General features: G+C 36.6%; 1 protein-coding gene across 18 annotated transcripts in view; it reads left to right on the top strand.

Annotated features, from left to right (window-relative positions):
- The window catches only part of PPIP5K2 (diphosphoinositol pentakisphosphate kinase 2), a 125518-nt gene that overhangs the window by 66189 nt on the left and 38981 nt on the right, over positions 1 to 20348 (top strand). For all 18 annotated transcript variants that reach the window (XM_069088104.1, XM_069088113.1, XM_069088114.1 and 15 more), the window contains 8 exons: positions 1970 to 2055; positions 3813 to 3938; positions 4138 to 4259; positions 4533 to 4715; positions 5150 to 5291; positions 6856 to 7079; positions 13474 to 13601; positions 19664 to 19778. In XM_069088104.1, the coding sequence (XP_068944205.1) occupies positions 1970 to 2055; positions 3813 to 3938; positions 4138 to 4259; positions 4533 to 4715; positions 5150 to 5291; positions 6856 to 7079; positions 13474 to 13601; positions 19664 to 19778 (1126 nt within the window). The remainder of the gene's footprint in view (positions 1 to 1969; positions 2056 to 3812; positions 3939 to 4137; positions 4260 to 4532; positions 4716 to 5149; positions 5292 to 6855; positions 7080 to 13473; positions 13602 to 19663; positions 19779 to 20348) is intronic.

Below are 20348 nucleotides of genomic sequence, written 5' to 3' on the forward strand. Positions count from 1 at the left end.
TTAAAGCAGTCAGGGTTAAGTAACTTGCTCAAGGTTACACAGCCAGTTATTTCTGACTGGTGTGGTGCTGAGTGTCTGAGCCCGGGATTCGATCTCCAGGTTGTCCCAACACTGGAGCCGGTGCTCTTACTCGCTGAGCCACCTGGCCGCCCCTAAGCAATTGGGGTTAAGTAACTTGCTCAAGGTTACAGGGCCAGGTGTTTCTGGGTGGGTGCTAAGTGTCTGAGCCCAGGATTCGATCCCTCCAGGTCGTTCTGACACTGGAGCCAGTGCTCTTACTCGCTGTGCTACCTGGCCGCCCCTATCCTCTTAGATTTTTGAGCTTCAGAGCACTGATTCTTTAGGACCCTCTGGTGTCTCAGGACAGAGTATTAATAACCTCCAATTCTTTGGACCTGAAGTGCCCCAATCTGAGTGCTGGTCACTGCCCACTTTCACTTGTTAAGACTTCCAAGGCTGTTTTGCTCTCATGCTGGGAAGTTACCCTTCACGGGCTTTGCTGAGCAGATCTCACTTTGTTATTGCCCTCAGATTTCTGGCTGATTTTTTGTGCAATTGTAGGATAGGAGAAGTCAGTATAAATCTCATTCAGTTTCTTGATTCTTATTTGGTCTAATGTGAACTTTAGGGTTTTATTTAAGTAAGTATGTAGAATCTCAGCATTGTTTTCAGCTACCATGGCCAGAAGTTGAGCTTTATATTTTCTTTTTACTCTTTTATCTTATCCGACAGACATTTTTTAAAGTAACTAACACATGCACAGTACTATCAAGATGGCGGGAATAGAAAGAAAGAAATGCATAAACCTTTTTCCAGGAAACCTTTACTCTAATAAATTTACAGAGAATATAATAAAATTTCAATAAGAGATTACTACAAGACTATCTTATCGTAGTGAGGACCTAGTTGGTGAATATAAATTTGTAGTGGCCCTAAGTAACCTGATTTCATGACTTTCTTTAATTCATCCACTTGAGTAGATAATGAAGGAGAACAATGGTAGTAGAGTTAAGGATTAGTAGGACAGCAAAAGCTTAAAGAGATGAAGCATTCCTGTTGGTAGGACAGAGCATTGTTGAGATAATCTAACAGAGAAGATTGAGAAGAGAGGAAAGTGAAGCCAAAACAGAGTTGATAAATTTAGAGAATAAAGAGGAATTGAGTATCATGGACCTCTTTGGTAGCCTGGTGAAGAATTTGGATTCTTTCTCAGACTAATGTTTTTAAATATCTAAAATAAAATGTATAGGATTAAAAAAAAAAAGAAACCAAATTATACTGAAACCCAGTTAACAATATTTTTTAAAAGCAAGGTCCCACACCATATATAGGTTAATCCATGAACTTAAAGGTCAGTTGATATCTCATTTTCAAAATTCTTTAACTTTGAAAAAAATAAATGTATAGGGAATCTAATAAAATTTTTTAAAAGGCTAGTTTAATGATTAAATTTCTGCTATATTTTTATTTATTTCAGCCTGGATGTTTTTAGCATAATTTTATTTATAATTCAGTTTTAATTTTCAGTTCTAAATTCTCTCCCTCCTTGCTCTCTCGCTCTCACCCATTGAGAAAGGAAGGGAGAAAAAGCCCATCCACACATTTGTATGATTATGCAAAAGAAATTTCTATGTTAGCCATATCTAAAAAGAAAGAAAATTCTTAGCATAATTTTCATCTTTGATATAACCAACAGGCTGTAAATACAAGGTAAGAAGACAGCTATTTGGGACTGAAATGTATAAATATTAATAATTTTTTATTGAGCAATTATTTTTCGTTTGCTCTTTTGATATTAATTTTTATGTATTTGAACAACAGCTAAAGTCCATATCCTAGAAATTGTGTCAGTTGTTTGGTTATTATTGATCATTTAAAATTTTTACAACATTGGTGTGTATCAAAGTTGTATATGTGTATTTTAAACTTTCTACAGCTGTATTCTAAATCTACTGTTTTTATTTTTCAGGTATGGTCATTTTTCTGGAATAAATCGTAAGGTCCAGTTGACTTATCTCCCTCATGGTTGTCCTAAAACATCTAGTGAGGAAGAAGGTATGACATTATTAATATTGTATTTGTGTTTTTTGAATTTTTGTATTGAGGCAGCTTGTCATAGTTGCTAAAGGGTTTGACATGGAATCAGTTACACCTAGGTTCAAATCCTGCCTCTGATGTATATACTAACTCTGTGACTACAGGCAAGTCACTAAATTTATTAGTGCTCTAGACAACTCTCTAAGCATTCAGTTACAGAGAAGTTCCCTAACTTCATTGGAGGTTAGAGTTTCTGTACCTAACAGATTCTTACATCAATGAGACACAGGTCTCAATATCCTTAGTCACCCTTTTAAAAGTTGGATATATATGTGTGTATGTATATAAATATAGATTGTGTGTATATTTACATACATACATAATTTTTATGTGTACATAAGTAGAATTTCGTATGTGTGTGTGTGTATATATATATAGTGATCTAAATTTATATACAAGTTTAATCAGCATTGATTACCTTAGCAATATCTTGTGATTGACATCAACATTACCAACTACAAGGATGCTAGCTTAAGGATGAATGTATATTATGTAATATTATACACACACACACACACACACACACACACACACACACACACACACTGGATTGCCTATTTGCCACTATTATTCATTTTATGAACTGAAGGGAACTAACTTATCCTCTGACATATTTTTTGTAGATTGTGAACCAGGACCTCCACCTCTAATTCCCTTTAATTCTGTTCATTAACTATGGAAACTATAATTCCCTCTCTCCCAACAGAGATATTGAATTTCCTATTTTAGTAGAGGAAGGAGGAAATAGAATACACAAGAGGAAATGTCAAGAATTACAGATTGGCCTGACAGGGGACATGTGCATGAGATATTGCAGCAGATATTTCTGCATACGTAAAACTTAGAGATCCAAAAACATGTTCTCCTTTGGAAGCAATATGCATAATCTTAAAGTGCTTCCATTGTTCAAATCATTAGACACATTCTACCTTTTTCATAGGATTGTTGTGAGAAAAGCATTCTATAAACACCAAAATTCTGTCCAAGTGGGAGTTATTCTTATCTTTACGACTGAAAGATCTTTGATCTTTGAGATATGATTTACAGAAATGTCCTGGGATCATTTGCTGCCAAGTTGTATAATACTCCTTTTGATTAAAAATGAGATGTGCTAAAAAAAAACAAAACAAAAAAAATTCCATTTTCTTATATGGCTTATAAACTGACTTCAAAAGCACATACAGAAATGTTTTGAGCAATGTCAACATTATTGGAATAGGTATCCCAGGGTGATTATAGCTTTGAAATGTAGCATTTACCCAAATGGATGCATATATTCATTAAAACATCAGTCATATAACTTTATAGTCATCTTATAGAAAAATATCCATTTCAGAGAGGTCATTTCATTATGAGGATTAAAATTTTTTGTGTGTAAACTAATCCAGAGATGTAGGATTGAGGGGAAATCATATGTGTTTCCTTGATCTATTAGGTTCTATATAAAAACTTCAGTTACAAATTTTTTCTTAATCTTCCCTTGGCAAATCTTAGAATTTTACAAATAACTCTTAGCTAGAATGTCCTATCATTGATTATAGGAAGATCCTGTCCTCTGTATTCCAGAAGGAATTCCATTACATTACAGTAGGTAGGTAACAGAATTTGAAGTCTGTATATCCATGAAGGGAAATGTTTGTCTAAGAAAATAATTTGAATCCAGTTTAAAAAAAAAAAATATATATATATATATATATATTTCTTGGTATTTTAAGACAATCGAAGAGAAGAGCCATCTTTACTTTTGGTTCTGAAATGGGGAGGAGAACTAACTCCTGCAGGAAGGGTCCAGGCTGAAGAACTTGGAAGAGCTTTCAGGTGTATGTATCCTGGAGGACAAGGTAATTTCTTTAAAATATTTTCATTGTCTTTTTTTTAAAGACTATTTGTTATCATTTCCTTAAATTCATTGATAGTGGTTGAAACTTGTTTAATTAGCAAAATTCACTAGTTTTATCTTTGACTTTTAAGTTATGTTTATAAAAATACAAAAATCATTGGATAAAATTTAGCTAAAGTGATCGGAATGTCTGTTTTTAGGTGACTATGCAGGATTTCCTGGCTGTGGTTTACTTAGATTACATAGCACCTACCGACATGACCTCAAAATATATGCTTCTGATGAAGGACGCGTTCAAATGACTGCAGCAGCTTTTGCAAAGGTATAAATTTTTTCAAAAACTTATTTCTTGCTTAATAAAGTTAACATTTTAAAGGCCTTTGACCTAAGATAATTCCTGATATAATATTTTTAAATTTTAATGTTCATGTAAACATTTTAGAATTTTCAAAATTCAGCACTTTAAACTAGAAAACTTAGGTAAATATAAACTTTGCTAATAACTGGATCCTCTCCATAAAGTATTTAGCTTTCATCTCACAAAAATCATTTAGAAGATAAAGATAAGTATTATTACTCTTTTCCATATGTTTAGGGACTTTTGGCTCTAGAAGGAGAACTCACCCCCATTCTTGTCCAGATGGTAAAAAGTGCAAATATGAATGGACTTTTGGATAGTGATAGAGATTCCCTAAGCAGTTGCCAGCATCGTGTGAAAGCAAGACTTCATGAAATACTTCAGAAAGATAGAGATTTTACTCCTGAAGACTATGAAAAGGTGAGATATTGTGACGTGCTTTCCCCCCTTTATTCCAGTGCATTCCATTGGTCAAAATTATCACCTGGGAGGAATCAGAAATGGCTTTCTGAAGGTGACCTGTGACTTGCATTTTAAAAGACAAAAATGGTAGAAATTAAATAGGTGTGGATGACAGGGACTGAAATGTATTTAAGACCTTAGAAACAATGTCAGAAAAAGCCTACCGAGCTGAGGAAATGCAGCATCGTTGGCTACTGCCTCAGTAACTTTCCTGTAGACATCCTATCCATGTTGTTGTTTTAACTGACTTCCTACATGAGTCATGTAAAAGTTGGTGTACTTTGGCTATCCTTAACCTTCTTGGTTATATGAATTTTTGTCAGGTGCAGAAATGTTAATTTTTTTGCAAATAATTAGGCACAACTAAGTATAAAACAACTTCATTTCTGCAGCTTACTCCATCTGGCAGCATTTCTGTTATCAAATCAATGCAATTAATTAAAAATCCTGTGAAGACCTGTGACAAAGTTTACTCCTTGATTCAAAGTTTGACTTCTCAAATCAGACAAAGAATGGAAGACCCCAAGTCATCAGGTAAAAGATGTGTTTGAAAATACTTGCATTTGTCTTTGGACTTGAGATATGTATCTATTATAGAACTTTCATCAGCCTATTTTAATTTGATGCAACAGACATCCTTATCTTTAGTAATTTACAAAACTGCAGTCCTTCTAAAAACTAATTACACTGTAACAAAGTTTATGTAACAAAAAATATAGCCAAACTAGATTTCCTTTTTTTAAGAACTCCTGACTAGAAACCGGAAGATTTGGCTTCTAGTCTCATCTCATCTCTGCCACTTAACTATTTAAATTTGGGCAGATAACATTAGGAGATAACAGCATACTCCAGTGAGAAGAGTGCTATGGTTAAAAGATCTGTATTCTACTTGTAACTTGTGTGATCTCTCTGGACCTCCCTCAGTTTTTTCATATAAAAAAATAAGAGGTTAGACTGCATGTTCTCTAATGTCCTTTCTATAATCCTATGGTGGAGGAGGAGGAGGCTTGCTGCTGCTAATGATAGCAGCTAGCGTTTATATAGTGGAGTGTATGGGTGTTCAGGGCAGACTAAGGCTGCTTTCTACCTCTGTTTTCACCTGCCATCCAACTCTCACCTATGGCTCCAAGAAGCTGTAGCACACACAACAGCCACACCCAGTAAACTATTTTGGCAGATGGGCTATACCAGGTTGAGGCTGACCAAAGGGTCTCAGACTCATCGATGAGTTAAGGGGTGTCTATCCTAAGTATGTGAAAACTTCCTTGGAGGAATAAGTGGATGTGAACAGTTTGTTTCAATAGGTTGTGAAGGTGCAGAAGCAGGCTCTATTTTAGAGCCTGATTAGAAATCAGAAATCCCAAGGTCATTCACTGCATCCTGAGCCATTGCCAATCACTTTGACTTTGTCTTATCATTGGACTTTGATGACTCTGGAAGAGAAAATGAGAACAACAATTTCCTACAACTCTTCCTCATTCAAATCCAAATTTTTCATGAGTCAAAAGACATCACCCATAATTTTAAAAACACAGCTCTTTAAGGTTTGAAAATCATTTTACAAATATTATGTCATATGATTCTCGTAACAACTCTGGGAGGTAGGTGCTGTTATTATCCCCATTTTACAGGTAAAGAAACTGAGGCAGGCAAAGATTAAATAATTGACCCAGGGTTACATATCTCACAAGTGATTAGGGCCACATTTGACCTCAACTCTGCCTGATTCCAGTTTTAACACTTTATCTACTGTGATGCTTAGTTTATAGTTACCCTTTTAGCTATTTCTATTCACCTACCTGGTTTGATTAAGTGAATATGTAGAAAATAACACTTTACAAGCAAAATTAAAAGTTAGTTTGAAGAGTTTTAGTTTTACTAAAGATAACATAATGTAAACAGTTCTTCACAAGCCACTTCATAATGAGATATTTGAAATTGCATGTATAAGAAATACAGTTCACTTTTAAAATTGAAAGTGGTAATTTCCTAATTTCTTAGATTTGTGAACTAATTTTTAAATCACTAAAATATACATTAATTAGACTGATTTTTTATTGAATATTGAACTGTTTGGCAATTTATTTCCTTGTTTTAGACATCCAACTTTATCATAGTGAAACATTAGAACTAATGCTACGTCGATGGTCCAAGTTGGAAAAGGACTTTAAAACAAAGAATGGAAAATATGACATCAGTAAAATCCCTGACATATATGATTGTATAAAATATGATGTTCAGCATAATGGCTCCTTGGAATTAGAAAATACAATGGATTTGTACAGGCTTTCAAAGGCATTAGCAGATATTGTTATCCCTCAGGTAAGTACTAAAATGTAAGAATCACTTATATTGCAATGATTGATAAATAGGTGGCATTAATAGGTAGGTTTTTTTCAGTTTAATGAAATATTTTTCTATGTCCAGTGTCACAATTATTAAAATGAAGCAAAATAAGTAGTGCTAAGTAGATATTATAAAATTATAACTATAACTTAATAAAATAATTGACAAGGTTTTTAATTCAATTCTAATTCTAAATATATTTGTTTTATTTTAACTAAGTAGTGTAAATAAGTTAAAAAAGTTATTTTTAGAAGGTAATAGTATGTTAATAAGCATAGAGACTAATGAACATTGTATAGTAGTGCTCAGATAGTCAAGTTCTTGCTGTGTGCCCAATTGCTTAAGCAATCCAAAGGAAAATCACATTATCCAACCACATGAATAGTTTGCCAGCTCTTTAACTTTGTTATTCCAAGTACTCTAATTTTAGAATTTGTTTCTAGAGCTTAATACATATTGGAAGTTACCTCCAAATATTTAGATATTTATTTTATTGAACAAAGGACTCTTTTTAAAATAATTTTTTGTTATTTTATAAGAACCAATTAACAGTAATATTTCTGTGTTCAAAAGAGAGAAAAAGAGGATTTTACATGAAACCAGTAAATTTCCATTGTAAACGTTTAGCCTTCTTTAAGGCATATGATAACTTTAAAAATAGTCTGCTTGTCCATGTCTCCCTCTCAGGCTTCTTCTATTCTCTACTGTGTTTTTTAAAAATAATACTACAGTAATATTTTCTTTCTTTTTACTGTCAGTCATTATTATCTTCCTGCCATTTTCCCCACAGAAAATTTTTTTAAGACCCTCTTTGTGACAGATAGGTATAGTCAGGAAAAACAAATCAAACCTATTGGCTATATCCAAAATTATATATTTCAGTCTCCATCTCATTTCCATCACTGTCATATCAGGAGGTGGATAGCATGATTCGTCAGTGTACTTTAGAGTTATGTTTGGTTATTTGCCTTGATCAGAGCTCTTAAGTCTTTAAAAGGTTTTCTTTAAAGTGTCGTAGTTATCCATTTAAATTGTTCTTCTGGGTTTGCCTATTTGAGTTTACATTAGTTTCTGTAAGTTTTTCCATGTTTTTCTGAATCCATCCTTCTTGCCATTTCTTATAACACAGTGTTGATCCCCAAAACAGTTTGATCTAAGAAAAACAAACTAAATTATGTTAAGTCCACATTTTTATTTCTCTCACAAACCGGTGACATGCATTCATGGGAGTTACAGTTCACAACTGGCTCAATTTAGGGGTCACCCAGTTTATATACCATTTCAAAAGGGGTTGATAACACCCTGCCATCATTCTACCTCCTCACAGAGGAGATACCTATTCTATCAGATCACCACTGTACCATACCAGACCACTCCCAGCTGTGGGCTGTCTAGGCAGTAGAATCTATCTCTACCCAAACAGCTTCTAATGCAGTCTTATTAACAGTAATGTCCTTCTGAAGAATTGGCAAAGTGGGCTGATATGTTTGGGGTAGGAAGTTCTGAGTCTCCAAGATACTAAGAAAAATTATATTTCACAACAGTAACATAAGATTATTATTAAAGAAGAATTCAAATAACTGACTAAATGTATTTGTGCCCTCAAAACCCTCTGTTAGTAGCAAGCACACTAGCACAACCAGGATGGCCTGCTAGCACAGGTTTTTGATCTGCCTTGCTGAAGGAAAGACAACCTTACTGTAATTAATTTCACTAGTTCAGGGGAAAAGTCAGCAAGCACCCTGACCTCGGAGAAAATACAAACAGAAATTAGCACAGAGATTGGACAGGACTCCTACTGTCTGAACAAAGTAATACAACCACCTACATACACCACTGGATGAGGGTGGGGGGGGCAACAAACCTGAGTAGTCGGAGTATCTCTTAACAAATGGGTATTCAGAGTCCCTGGGGAATCAAAATATCCTCCTCATAAGCGAACCGCCAAAGCAAGCTGCCAACCCCCCCCCCCCCCCCCCCCCCCAGAATATGTAGCAAAGATTCAGCCCCTGATTGGCTCAGAACCAGAAGGCACAAAACCTGCGTGACTCAGCACAGCTGTGAATTATCAGGATTCTAGGGAGATTAATCTTTCAGATGTTTACAATTCAGCCTGAGCCTAGGAAACTGAACTCCACAAAAAAAAAAACCCAAAAAAATCCCACTTTGCTTATGCTTATACCCACCTAACTGAAACCTGCATTAAAAGTTCAATTCAAAATAGTTTAGCAGCTAGGAGGCTGGATGGTTACTTGTTAGGTATGTTGTAGAAGGGATTCTTTTTCTAATATGGATTGGACGAGACATTTAAGGTTCTTCCCAGCTTTGAAAATCTGTGATTCTCTAAAATCATGGCAACTAATGAGATCCACAAAAAAAAAAAAAAGGTTATAGAGAGAAGAGATACCTGGGATGGAGCTTTGGAGGATACCCATAATTTAAGGGGTCTACATGAATGAGTATTTCATAAAAGAGAATGAAAAGTTGTTGGTCAGGAAGGGCTTATTATCAGACAGTTCAGAGAAATCAAAAAGAATGAGATTTGAAAAAAATGCCATTGGTTCTATTACTGTAGATGATTTTCATTTATATTTATATACCCCCAGGCTCTTTTACAAAGCTCCAGTATGCCTTGAGCAAACTGCTTTATCACATCACCTTGCCCAAAGTGGAATTCATTTTATTTTCTCTTGAACCAATTCCTCCTTCTTGCCTGAAGGTACCACCATTTTTCTGGGCAACCTTACTTAAAACCTCATCATCCCCAATTCTATCTAAATTTTGTTAAATCTTATCTCCATGACATATACTCTTATTAGATTGGTAAGATGGAAGAAAATAGCATTAGGGTAATTTGCTCATAATTTTAATACTTTTGTACTCTCATTCTCTATATGGATATTGGAGTCCCTTCTCTCCATTCATATATCCATAACCTTGGTTCAGGTTCTCATGCCTGGGCTACCAAAACAGCCTTCCAGCTTCTCCCTTTCTTCAGTCTTTCCTCTGCTCAACTACCAAAATAGTTTTACTAAAGCACAAGTCAGCTTCCTTGTCAAAAAGTTCCAGTGGCTCTCCATGGCTCTAAGATAAAATAGACATTCTTCTACCTTGGCCCTTAGAGCCTTTCACAAGCCTTGGATCCAACATCCTTTCCAAGGCTTATTTCATATTACTTCACCTCACATAGTCATAGAGTTCAGCCAAATTGGCCTGCTTGCTGATTCTTGAATTTGGTGTTGTGATTCCTGTCTGCTTTTGCTCAAGCTGTGCCTGATTTACACTCCCTCTTTACTACTGGTTGCCTCTTAGAATACCTAGATTTCTTCAAGGCTTAACTCATATACTGCCTTTCCTACCAATTCACTTTCTATTTATTCACTCTTCTTAAGAATCTTAACTGTACTGATCTTTTTTTTAATGTACCATTATATATAAATTTAGATAAACAAATAAATTCACATATGTGCATACATTTATATATTCACATGTACTCATATTTAATATAAATTTATGTATATAAAATTATACATATGTATGTATATACCCATAGTTATTTGAATGGCCTGTCCTTCATTGGAATGTGAGCTTCTTGAGGATGGGGACTATGTTTTTGCCTTCCTTTGTATCTCTGCATGGTACCTGGCCCATGGAGAGTGCTTAACAAATGTTAATTGAATGACTGACTGTGAATAAACATTAGTCTTCTACACCACTTTCTCCTGCTTGAATTTTATTGGCTGGGGATGGGATAGGGAAAAACCATACCCAGGAAGAAGAGAGAGTTGGTTTCAATCTCTTCATTTTATTAAGCTCCCTTATGATCATCTGTGTAGGGTTATGCTTTCAAGATGCCAAGGATTTGGCATGGTCCCCCTTCTGTGGTCCAAGTTCTAATTCTTCCATCTGTTTCTGCCACCTGTTTTTGGAAGGGGCTGGTATACAACATGGGAATGCAGCTGCTGCTGAGTATCCAAACGATCTCATGTACCTCTCAGGGGACATGACTTGCAATTTATTATAATAATAGTATTGGAATAAGGACTGGATGAGTGATTTCATTGATTTGGGAGACCCCTGGATGAGGAGACTCCCTCTAGCAATGCAGGTCAACATAATACCTGACTTTTATATAATGCTCAGAAGTTTGCATAGTATTTATCTTCATTATCTCCTTTAAGTCCTAGAATAGCCCTGGGAAATAGGAACTACTGGTATTATAGCTCTCTAATTTACAGATGAGAAAACTGAGACTCCAAAGTGACTTGCTGAGGATTATTTCAGCTACAAAGTGTCTGGGAAAGACCTTACTTTAGAAGGGCCAACTTCACCCACTGCATTCTAGGCCATCACTGGTCATCTGGATTTTTGTCTTGCCACTGGACTTTGATGACTCTGGAGGAAAGAGTGAGGCTGATGACTTTGTGCAACTCTGCCTCACTTAAATCTAATTTGCATATGAGTCAAGGCACCACTCTCATGATGTTCTTGGGTCTTTTTGGGAATGAAGGATGAACAACGACAAGTCAGAGGTGGTATTTGAACCCATGTTTTTTGGATCTAAATCCAGCAGGTTCCCACCATGGCAACCCAAGGAAGAGTGGGCTGCTGTTGCTGTCCTCTCCTGAATGACAAGTGACATCTGGTCCAGTGAGAAGAGGTTGTAGCAGCTAGGAAACAGCAAGGGCTGATAATGAATAAATCCTGGGATTTGCTTGTAAAAGAAAAGAGTAAAAGTCACAGGACAGAGCTAATGGAACTATGGTAGTACAGATTCTTTATGGAAAGGGAAGAAAGTGGGCTCTTGGTAATAATAGAAAGCAGACAGAATACATCATATTTCTATAGTAGAGACAGCATGGTTTGGTAGATTAAGAATTGCCCTTGGAGTGAGGAAGCCCTGGGGTCCTACTTCTGACACAAGCTTCACAACCCTGGGCAAGTCATTTAACTTTCCAGTGCCCCAGGTAAGCCTCTAAAGCTCCGAGTGCCTGCCTACATGGACAGAAATTTCTTCACTGTGAGTTCCCTATTCCAGTGAAGTCATAGGTCTGGCACAAAAAAAAGCCCTTCTCATTTCTATTTCATAGTATCTCTTTTTTTTCTCTAAGATACATCTTAAGCCATACCTTCCACAAGAAAACCCTTCATGGTAGTGCCCTCTCTCTCTGGCTACCTTGCCCTTAATAACTTTGTAATATTCTCTTTATGTTTATCCTTTTTATACTTATATGTATACTTGTTGTCTCTCCCAGTAGAAGGGAGGCTTCATGAGAGTAGGGATATTTCATTCTTGATACTTGCATCCTCAGTACATGGAACATTATAGGTGCTTAAGACTTCTTAGTTCAGATAGAAGTTTGATATCCATAAAGGAGGCTTGCAATTTCCCCAAAGCAATGCAAACTGCCCTTATCCTCCTGGAGGTATGGATAGTCAACAAGCATTTATAGAATGAATGATTAAAACATTTGTTAACCACACACAATGTTCCAAGCACTAGGCCAAGGGATACAGTTAGAAAAGCCAGATGGTGCCTGCTCTCAAGGAGCTCACTTTCTTTGTGTGTGTGTGTATGTGTGTGTGTTTTATTAATTTGTTTGTTTCCTTTTAGTTTACAGGATTCAATTCCACAATTCCTTGAGTTTCACATTTTCCTCCCCTCCCTCACTTCCCCCCCCCCACCATGGCGGCTTATAGTCATGTACTGATCTTTTTTAATGTTATTTTACCTGCAAATGCTCTATCCCCCTTTGAGCTTCTTAAGTACAAGAATATAAATCACTTTTTATTGTAATACTTACATTGGAGATATTTTTCAAAATTTGAATAAAGAAATGGTAGAATTAATCCTGTTTATGTTAAAAGGGTCCTTGAAAAAAATTTCCATTCATAGTACTGGAGGCATCAAGGTATTGTAAACATTTATCTTACTTACTTGACTTTGTTTAAATAAACAGTATTTAGCTTTGCATTTAAATTTAGGAAGTAGGTACTTTTGGTAAAAGCAATTTGAAATGAAATTCCATTTAAGTGAAGATGCATGGATGATTCACCATTGATTCACCATTTTATTTCTCCTAGTTATAGATCAATATAAAATGTGCTACCAAATTACATATTATTTTTAATATTCTTTGAAGTCAACTAATGTCCATGCATAAATATTACTTATAGCTTGTTAAATAGAAATTATACTAAATAATTTAGAAGATATTTGTAGGTACATAAGTTCAAACTCATAATGGTCTCATGCTCATATATGAACAATTAAAGCTTCCTGTTAATATATTTTTCTGTCATCAGTGTCTTTTTTAGTGATGTTTGAAATGTCATTTTTCTAATACTGTTATATTTTCTTTCTCTTCAGGAATACGGCATATCAAAAGCTGAAAAGCTGGAGATTGCCAAAGGCTTTTGTACTCCTCTAGTTAAGAAAATTCGATCAGACCTTCAGAGAACACAAGATGATGACACTGTAAATAAACTCCATCCTCTGTAAGAGACATTTTTTAAATTGGCATGTGTGTATTTATGTGTGTGTGTTTTATGTGCAAAATTCATTAACTCTAATTTAGCTACTAGGATGAATATAAAGGTATCAGAGTAATGCTTGTAGAAAGTATTCAGATCTAAAGTTTCAGGAATTTATACAGTATATAAAACAAACTTATTTAGTATGTTGGAGGATTAAGCTATACTAAGTTGTCAAGCATTACACTTAGCAGTCAATTAAAATTCTTTTTGACTCAATCCTGGAGGGAAACTGATGTGATAATAGAACAGAGCCATATTTTTTGCAGAGTTAAATCAAGTCACTAAGAATTTAGTGTCAAGCATTAAGTCCCTACTATGTCTCAGCCACTGTGACAAGCAGTAGAGATACAAAGAAAGTAAAAAATAGCCCTACTTTCAAGGAGCTTACAGTCTGATAGTTGAGAGAACATACAAGCAAGATATGTACAAAGTAAGAGAATGGGACACCCACAACTCACACTTTTGTGGAAGTGGGAGGGCCATAGACTTAACAAACTATACATTTTTGGAGTTTTTCTATGGATTGGTTATGCTAACTTTTCTCTCCCTCTTTTTTTTTTTTTTATCTTTAAGAAATACTCTTTTATGTGAGATGGCTCTGTGGGAGGGGGAGGGATCCTGGTGGAAACTATGATAATAGAATAAACAGAAGATGTCAATAAAAACATTGTTTATAATACAGAAATAAAAAATACAAAATAAATTTACGAAATTAAAATATATACAAAGTAAAGTGGGGATAATCAACAGAGCATTAAAGGACATTCAGAAAAGCTTCTTGCAGAAGGTGGAATTTTAGCTGTCACTTGAAGGAAGCCGGAGAAATCAGGAGAGGCTGATGGGAAAAGGGAAGGAATTCCAGAGATGGGGGGAGCAATCAGTAGAAGTAGGGAGTCAATAGAATTCATTGAATAGGGTGGGGTAACATGATCATATCTTCACTCTAGGAAAATAAGTGACCAGTGAGTGGGGTATGGACTAGAGTGGGAAGAGACTTGAGGCAGAAACACTAACCAGAAGGCTGCTGCATTAGCTCAGGCATGAGGTAATGAGAGCCTGCACTAGATTGGTGGCAGAATCAGAGAAGAAAAGAGATTACCTAAAGGAAAGATTTTGTGAAGATACTATCATTAGGACTTGACAGAAAAATGGTTATAAAGAGTAAGAATGACCAAGAAATAAAGATGATGCTTAGGTTGCAAGCTTTCTGGGTGACTGTAATGCCAAGCACACGCAACCTCCAAGTTCAGATTACGAGCATAGCAAACTCCATTTATTCAATGACAGATTAAGGGAAAACATTCACAGAAAATCAAAATGCAGTATTCAACATGTATAACTCAATAATTTAGTAAGTCCTGCATTCAATCACAAAGTACTAAGGTCCAAGTATTCCACCTCTGGCCAGTACATTCATTTAGTCAATCACAAAGTCTTCTCTCTATTCAACTGGAGATTAGTTTCCAATCATAAAGTACATTCATTTGGTCAGTCACAAAGTATAAAAGTCAAAAGTTTTCCACCCCTGGATCACAACTGAATTACAAGGTCATGCATCACCACCAAGCACCCTCTCAAAGGAGGAGTGGAGAGCACAAACGCCATCTACCCCTAAGCCACAATAAAGTTATGATATGATCACAGCATTCAATACCCAAGGACAGGTCTTTTCTTCATTTTTTTATTTTTAATTTAAATTTTATGTTTATTTTTAGTTTATATCATTCATTTCCACAAGATTTTGAGTTACAAATTTTCTCCCCATCTTTCTTCTTACCCACCACCCCAAAAGAGCCATCCCACTGAATACCCCCTCCCCCAGTGTGCTATCTCCTATATCCTCCCTGCTCCAACTTTCCAGTAGGACTAGATGGATCTCTATACCCCAATACCTGTATATCCTATTTCCCAGTTGCATGCAAATAATAATAATAATAACGTTTTTTAAAATATCTAATTTTTAAAACTTCGAATTCTAGATTCTTTCCCTTCATCCCTCATCACCCACCCTTACTGGGAAGATAAGCAATTCAATATAGGTTGTACATGTGTAGCTATGCAAAACATTTACATAGTGGATATATTGTGAAAGACTGACTATATTTCCCTCCATCCTATTCTGCCCCCAACTTTTTCTGTTTTCTACTTTGACTTTGTCCCTTTTCAAAAGGGTGTGTTTCCAACTTCCCTCCTCCTAACCTGTACTCCCCTCCTTCATTCCCTCTCTCATCCCATTCCCCCCTACTCTCCTGTAGGGTGAGATACCCTATTTAATGTATATGTCATTCCCTCCCTAAGCCAAATTCAATGAGAGTAAGGTTGACCCATTCCTTTTTGCCTTCCTGTTCTTCCCCTCCATTGTAACAGTTTTCCCTTTCCTCTTCTGTATGAGATAATTTACCCCATTCTGTCTCTCCCCATCTCATGCTCATGATATTCCTCTCTTACCTCTCAATTTCACCTTTTAAGTATTATCCCTTCCTATTCAGCTGGTCCTGTGCCCTCTATCTATGTATACCTGTACATATATTTATACACACACACTCACATGTATTCATATGCCCATAAACCCTCTTATATAGACATATGTATATATGTATACACATGTGTGTGTATACATATATACACACACACATTTATAATTCCCTTCAACTATTCTCAAACTGAGAAAAGTTTCATAAGTTACAATTATCATTTTTCCATGTAGGAATGGAAATAGTTCAACTTTGATAAGTTCCTTATGATTTTCCTGTTTACCTTCTCTTGCTTCTTGTATTTGAATGTCAAATTTTCTGTTCAACTGTTTTTTTCATCAAGAATGCTTGAAAGTGTCCTCTATTTCATGGAATGACCATATTTTGCCCTGAAACATGATACTCAGTTTTACTGGGTAGATGATTATTGGTTTTAATCCCAGCTCCTTTGACCTCCAGAATATCATATTCCAAGCCCTTCAGTCCCTCAATATAGAAGCTGCCAGATGCTGTGTTATCCTAATTGTGTTTCCACGATATTCAAATTGTTTCTTTTTGGCTGCTTGTAATATTTTCTTCTTGATCTGGGAACTCCAGAACCTGGCTATAACATTCCTAGGTGTTTTCTTTTTGGGATGTTTTTTCAAGAGGTGATCAGTGAATTCTTTCAATTTCTAATTTGTCCTCCGGTTCTAAAACATCAGGGCAATTTTCCTTGAGAATTTCTTGAAGGATGATTTCTAGGTTCTTTTTTTGATCGTGGCTTTCAGGTAGCCCAATAATTTTTAAATAATCTCTCCTGGATCTATTTTCCAGATCAGTGGTTTTTCCAATGAGATATTTCACATTGCCTTCTATTTTTTTTCATTTGTTTGGATCTGTTTAATAGTATCTTGATTTCTCATAAAGTCACTAGCTTCCATTTGCTCCAATCTAATCCTGAAGGAATTATACTCTTCAGTGAGCTTTTGAGATTCTTTTTCCATCTTCCAAATTCAGCTTTTTAAGGCATTCTTCTCATTGGCTTTTTGAGCCTCTTTTGCCATTTGAGTTAGTCTGTTTTTTAAGTCAGGCTGTTGACTTCTTCAGTCAGGTTGTTGACTCTCTTTTCGTGATTTTCTTGCATCATTCTCATTTCTCTTCCATTTCTCTTATTTGGTTTTCAAAATCTTTCTTAAGCTTCTCTATGGCCTATAACCAATTTATATTTTTCTTGGAAGTTTTTGGTGCAGGAGTTCTGACTTTGTTTTCTTCCTCCCATTCCATGCTTTGATCCTTTTTGTCCCCAAAAAAGGAATCCAAAGTCAGATTGCTGTGCTTGCTTTGCTTCCTTTGCTTGTTCATCTTGCCATTCAATTACTTGACTTTTGAGCTTTTTGCTACATTAGAATTCTGATTCGAGAGAAGAGAGCTTTGTCCCAAATCACTGGTGTTTTCTCAGATGCCGGAGCTATTAGTTGCCTGCCCTCTCTGAAGCCTCCACCATCTCTGGCACCTGGTCATCCACCCTAGGATCTCCACCCTAGACAGCAATCCAGATCCAAGCAGGTTAAAGCAAGAATGATTACCCCTCAGAATGGTTGCTTGGCCCCCCTACAATCTGCAGGCCAGGAGTTCTGAAACAGCCATGCAGTGGCGGCCGCTGCATCTCAGCCGCTTCTCCCTCTGGGGGAAGAGACCAGACTGCATTCTCAGACTCCCTGTTCCTACAAAGTCCACACTGAACTCTCACTTTGTCTTTGGCATTTATGGGTTGATAATTATGGAAACCGCCACAGCTGCTGGTGTTCCACTCTCCAGAAGTCCCTCCAGCTGGGGCTGGTCAGGGCCACCCTGGGACTCACACAGGGCTAGGCTCTGCTCCCAGCGCACTGCAATGGACCCTTCCTGCTGGGCTGTCTTCAGCAGGAGATTTGTTTCCCTCTCTCACTTTATGGGTTCTGTAGCCCTAAAGTGTTTAGAGTCATTTTTATAGGTATTTGAGGTGGTTATTGGAGGAGTGCAGGGAGTTTTCCTGCTTCTAAGCTGCCATCTTCATCTTTTCTTTATCTTGACCCAAGGCAAGTTTTCAGCAATCTTTCTTCCTAGGAAGGCAAAACTTAACAAAGCCACAGTATGCTTTGCCAGCGCCCTCATCAGTTCACTCTCTGCCTGCAGAACAGTCTCAGGACCCCTGAAAACATCAGCAAGATCCTTCTCCAGGATTTCTGTAAACATACAGTAAGAAAATCCTCCTTCAGGGCTTATGAACCAACAGCAAGGTTCCACGACCACTGCAACAACAGCACTGTCCTTTACCAGCAGATGAATCTGGCAAAGTAACATCAAAACAGACAGAAAAAATACTGGCACCACAGTCATGTCTCCTCAGTACTCTGCAGCTCCTGGTGGCAGTTCTCAAAAATCCTGGGCAGCTCCATCTGGCCCTCAGCGGTCCAGGTGGCTTTGGCTGGCAGTTTTCTCTGTCTCAGCTACTCTGGCCCCTGGCAATTCTCTCTCTCTGCCTCCACGATTTTGCTCCCAAAAGTTCTTCTGGCCTTTGTCTGCTTAGGCCTCTCTATAAATCCATGGCACCAACTCCTCCCAGTTCAGCCTTCTTTCTTCATGTCAACAAGTCCCTCCCACAAATGGGATTCACAAGCTCTTGGTTTTAACACTTAACGGAAAAACCAAGCCAATACAAAGGGATCTTTAAATTCCATTAACATTACAGTGACTGGGAGTATAGTAATACCCTCTACAACAATAGATAAGTTAGAGAGAGAGGAAAGTTGTCAGGGAAAGATGAGTTCAATTTTGGACATGTTGAATCTTTATATATATAAAATTCAAGATATCCAACAGGTGTTGGGAAGTTGAAGCCTTAGAGGTCAGGAGAGAAGTTAGGATTGGACAAATAGATGATAATCGAATCCTCAGGAGCTGATAAAATAAACAACTGAAATACTGTATATAAAGGAAGAAGGGAAAAGGGCCACTATAAGCCTTGTGGCACTCCCATGGTTAGCATGTGTGACCCAAATGAAGATAGAACAAAGAAGTGTTGAGAAGGAGTGGTCTGATGGGTAGGAGGAGAGCTCAGTGAGAGCAATGCCCTTAAAACCTAGAGATTAGAGAGTATCAAGTGCCAGCTAAGTGGCACCTGACCTTCTAAAAAAATATGTTTCTGGGCTTTTCCTTTGGGGTCAGAGCGCTTTATTTCATGAGTCCCAGCAGTTGTCACTGTTAATCAACCTTCACTGGTAATAACCCTACTTAGCTTTTTTCTGATATATCTGAGTAAAGGAATACTTTCACAATTACTTTCTACTCCATTTGTGGTTAGTTTCATTGTTAAAGTCTTGCTGTCTAGAATGAAGATTTATACTACAAAAACATCTGTGACTTTGTAATTGATGATCATAAGGCTTTGTGATTGGTATAATGTCAGATGTTAGGACTTTTATGTTATTTTTAAAAATTACATTTCTCATAAAATCATGCTTCCTTTTTATAAAATAGATTATGACTTTGTTATGTCTTTAAAACACTCTTTGCTTCTAACTTTAGGTATTCCAGAGGTGTCATGTCCCCTGAACGTCATGTCCGTACTAGATTATATTTCACCAGTGAAAGTCATGTACACTCTTTACTATCCATCCTTCGTTATGGTGCCTTATGTGATGTAAGTTTAATTACTAGTATGTTCCATTCTGTTTTATATAATGCCCAGAACTTGGTGATATTAGTTAATTTTGAACTTTTTAATTGCCAGTTAGACTTTTTTTCTCAGCTGAGATTCTTCTGTGTTCTTATGTGCAGAATTTTTACTGTTAAAGTCTTTTTTTTTTTTATCTTAATGATAAGACATGTGGCATAGGGGAAAGAGCACTGGACTTGAAGTGTACGATTTGGGTTCAAGTTTCAGATCTCTAACACTTGACAGTGTGACCAACTAATAAAATCATTTAACATTAATTAAGTACCTATTGAATGTCCAGTTTTGTGCTGAGCGCTGGGAATGGAAAAAGACAGTCCTTGCTCCACAGTACAATGGGGAAGACAATATGCAAACAACTACCGTGTTTCCCCGATAATAAGACCTATCCCGAAAATAAGCCCTCCCCTTACTGTGTATGATTCCTCTAAAATAATCCCTCCCCCGAAAATAAGCCCTATTGAGATTGCTACTGTAGTGAAGGTGATCTCCTGCGCTACACGCTACATTACGGTACCCTCTGTATGCACCGTCTCC

This window comes from Petaurus breviceps, unplaced genomic scaffold (genome assembly GCF_028583685.1).
Source record: "Petaurus breviceps papuanus isolate PSGF00001 unplaced genomic scaffold, PetGlider_PUasm1.0 184, whole genome shotgun sequence".
NCBI classification, from domain to species: domain Eukaryota; kingdom Metazoa; phylum Chordata; class Mammalia; order Diprotodontia; family Petauridae; genus Petaurus; species Petaurus breviceps.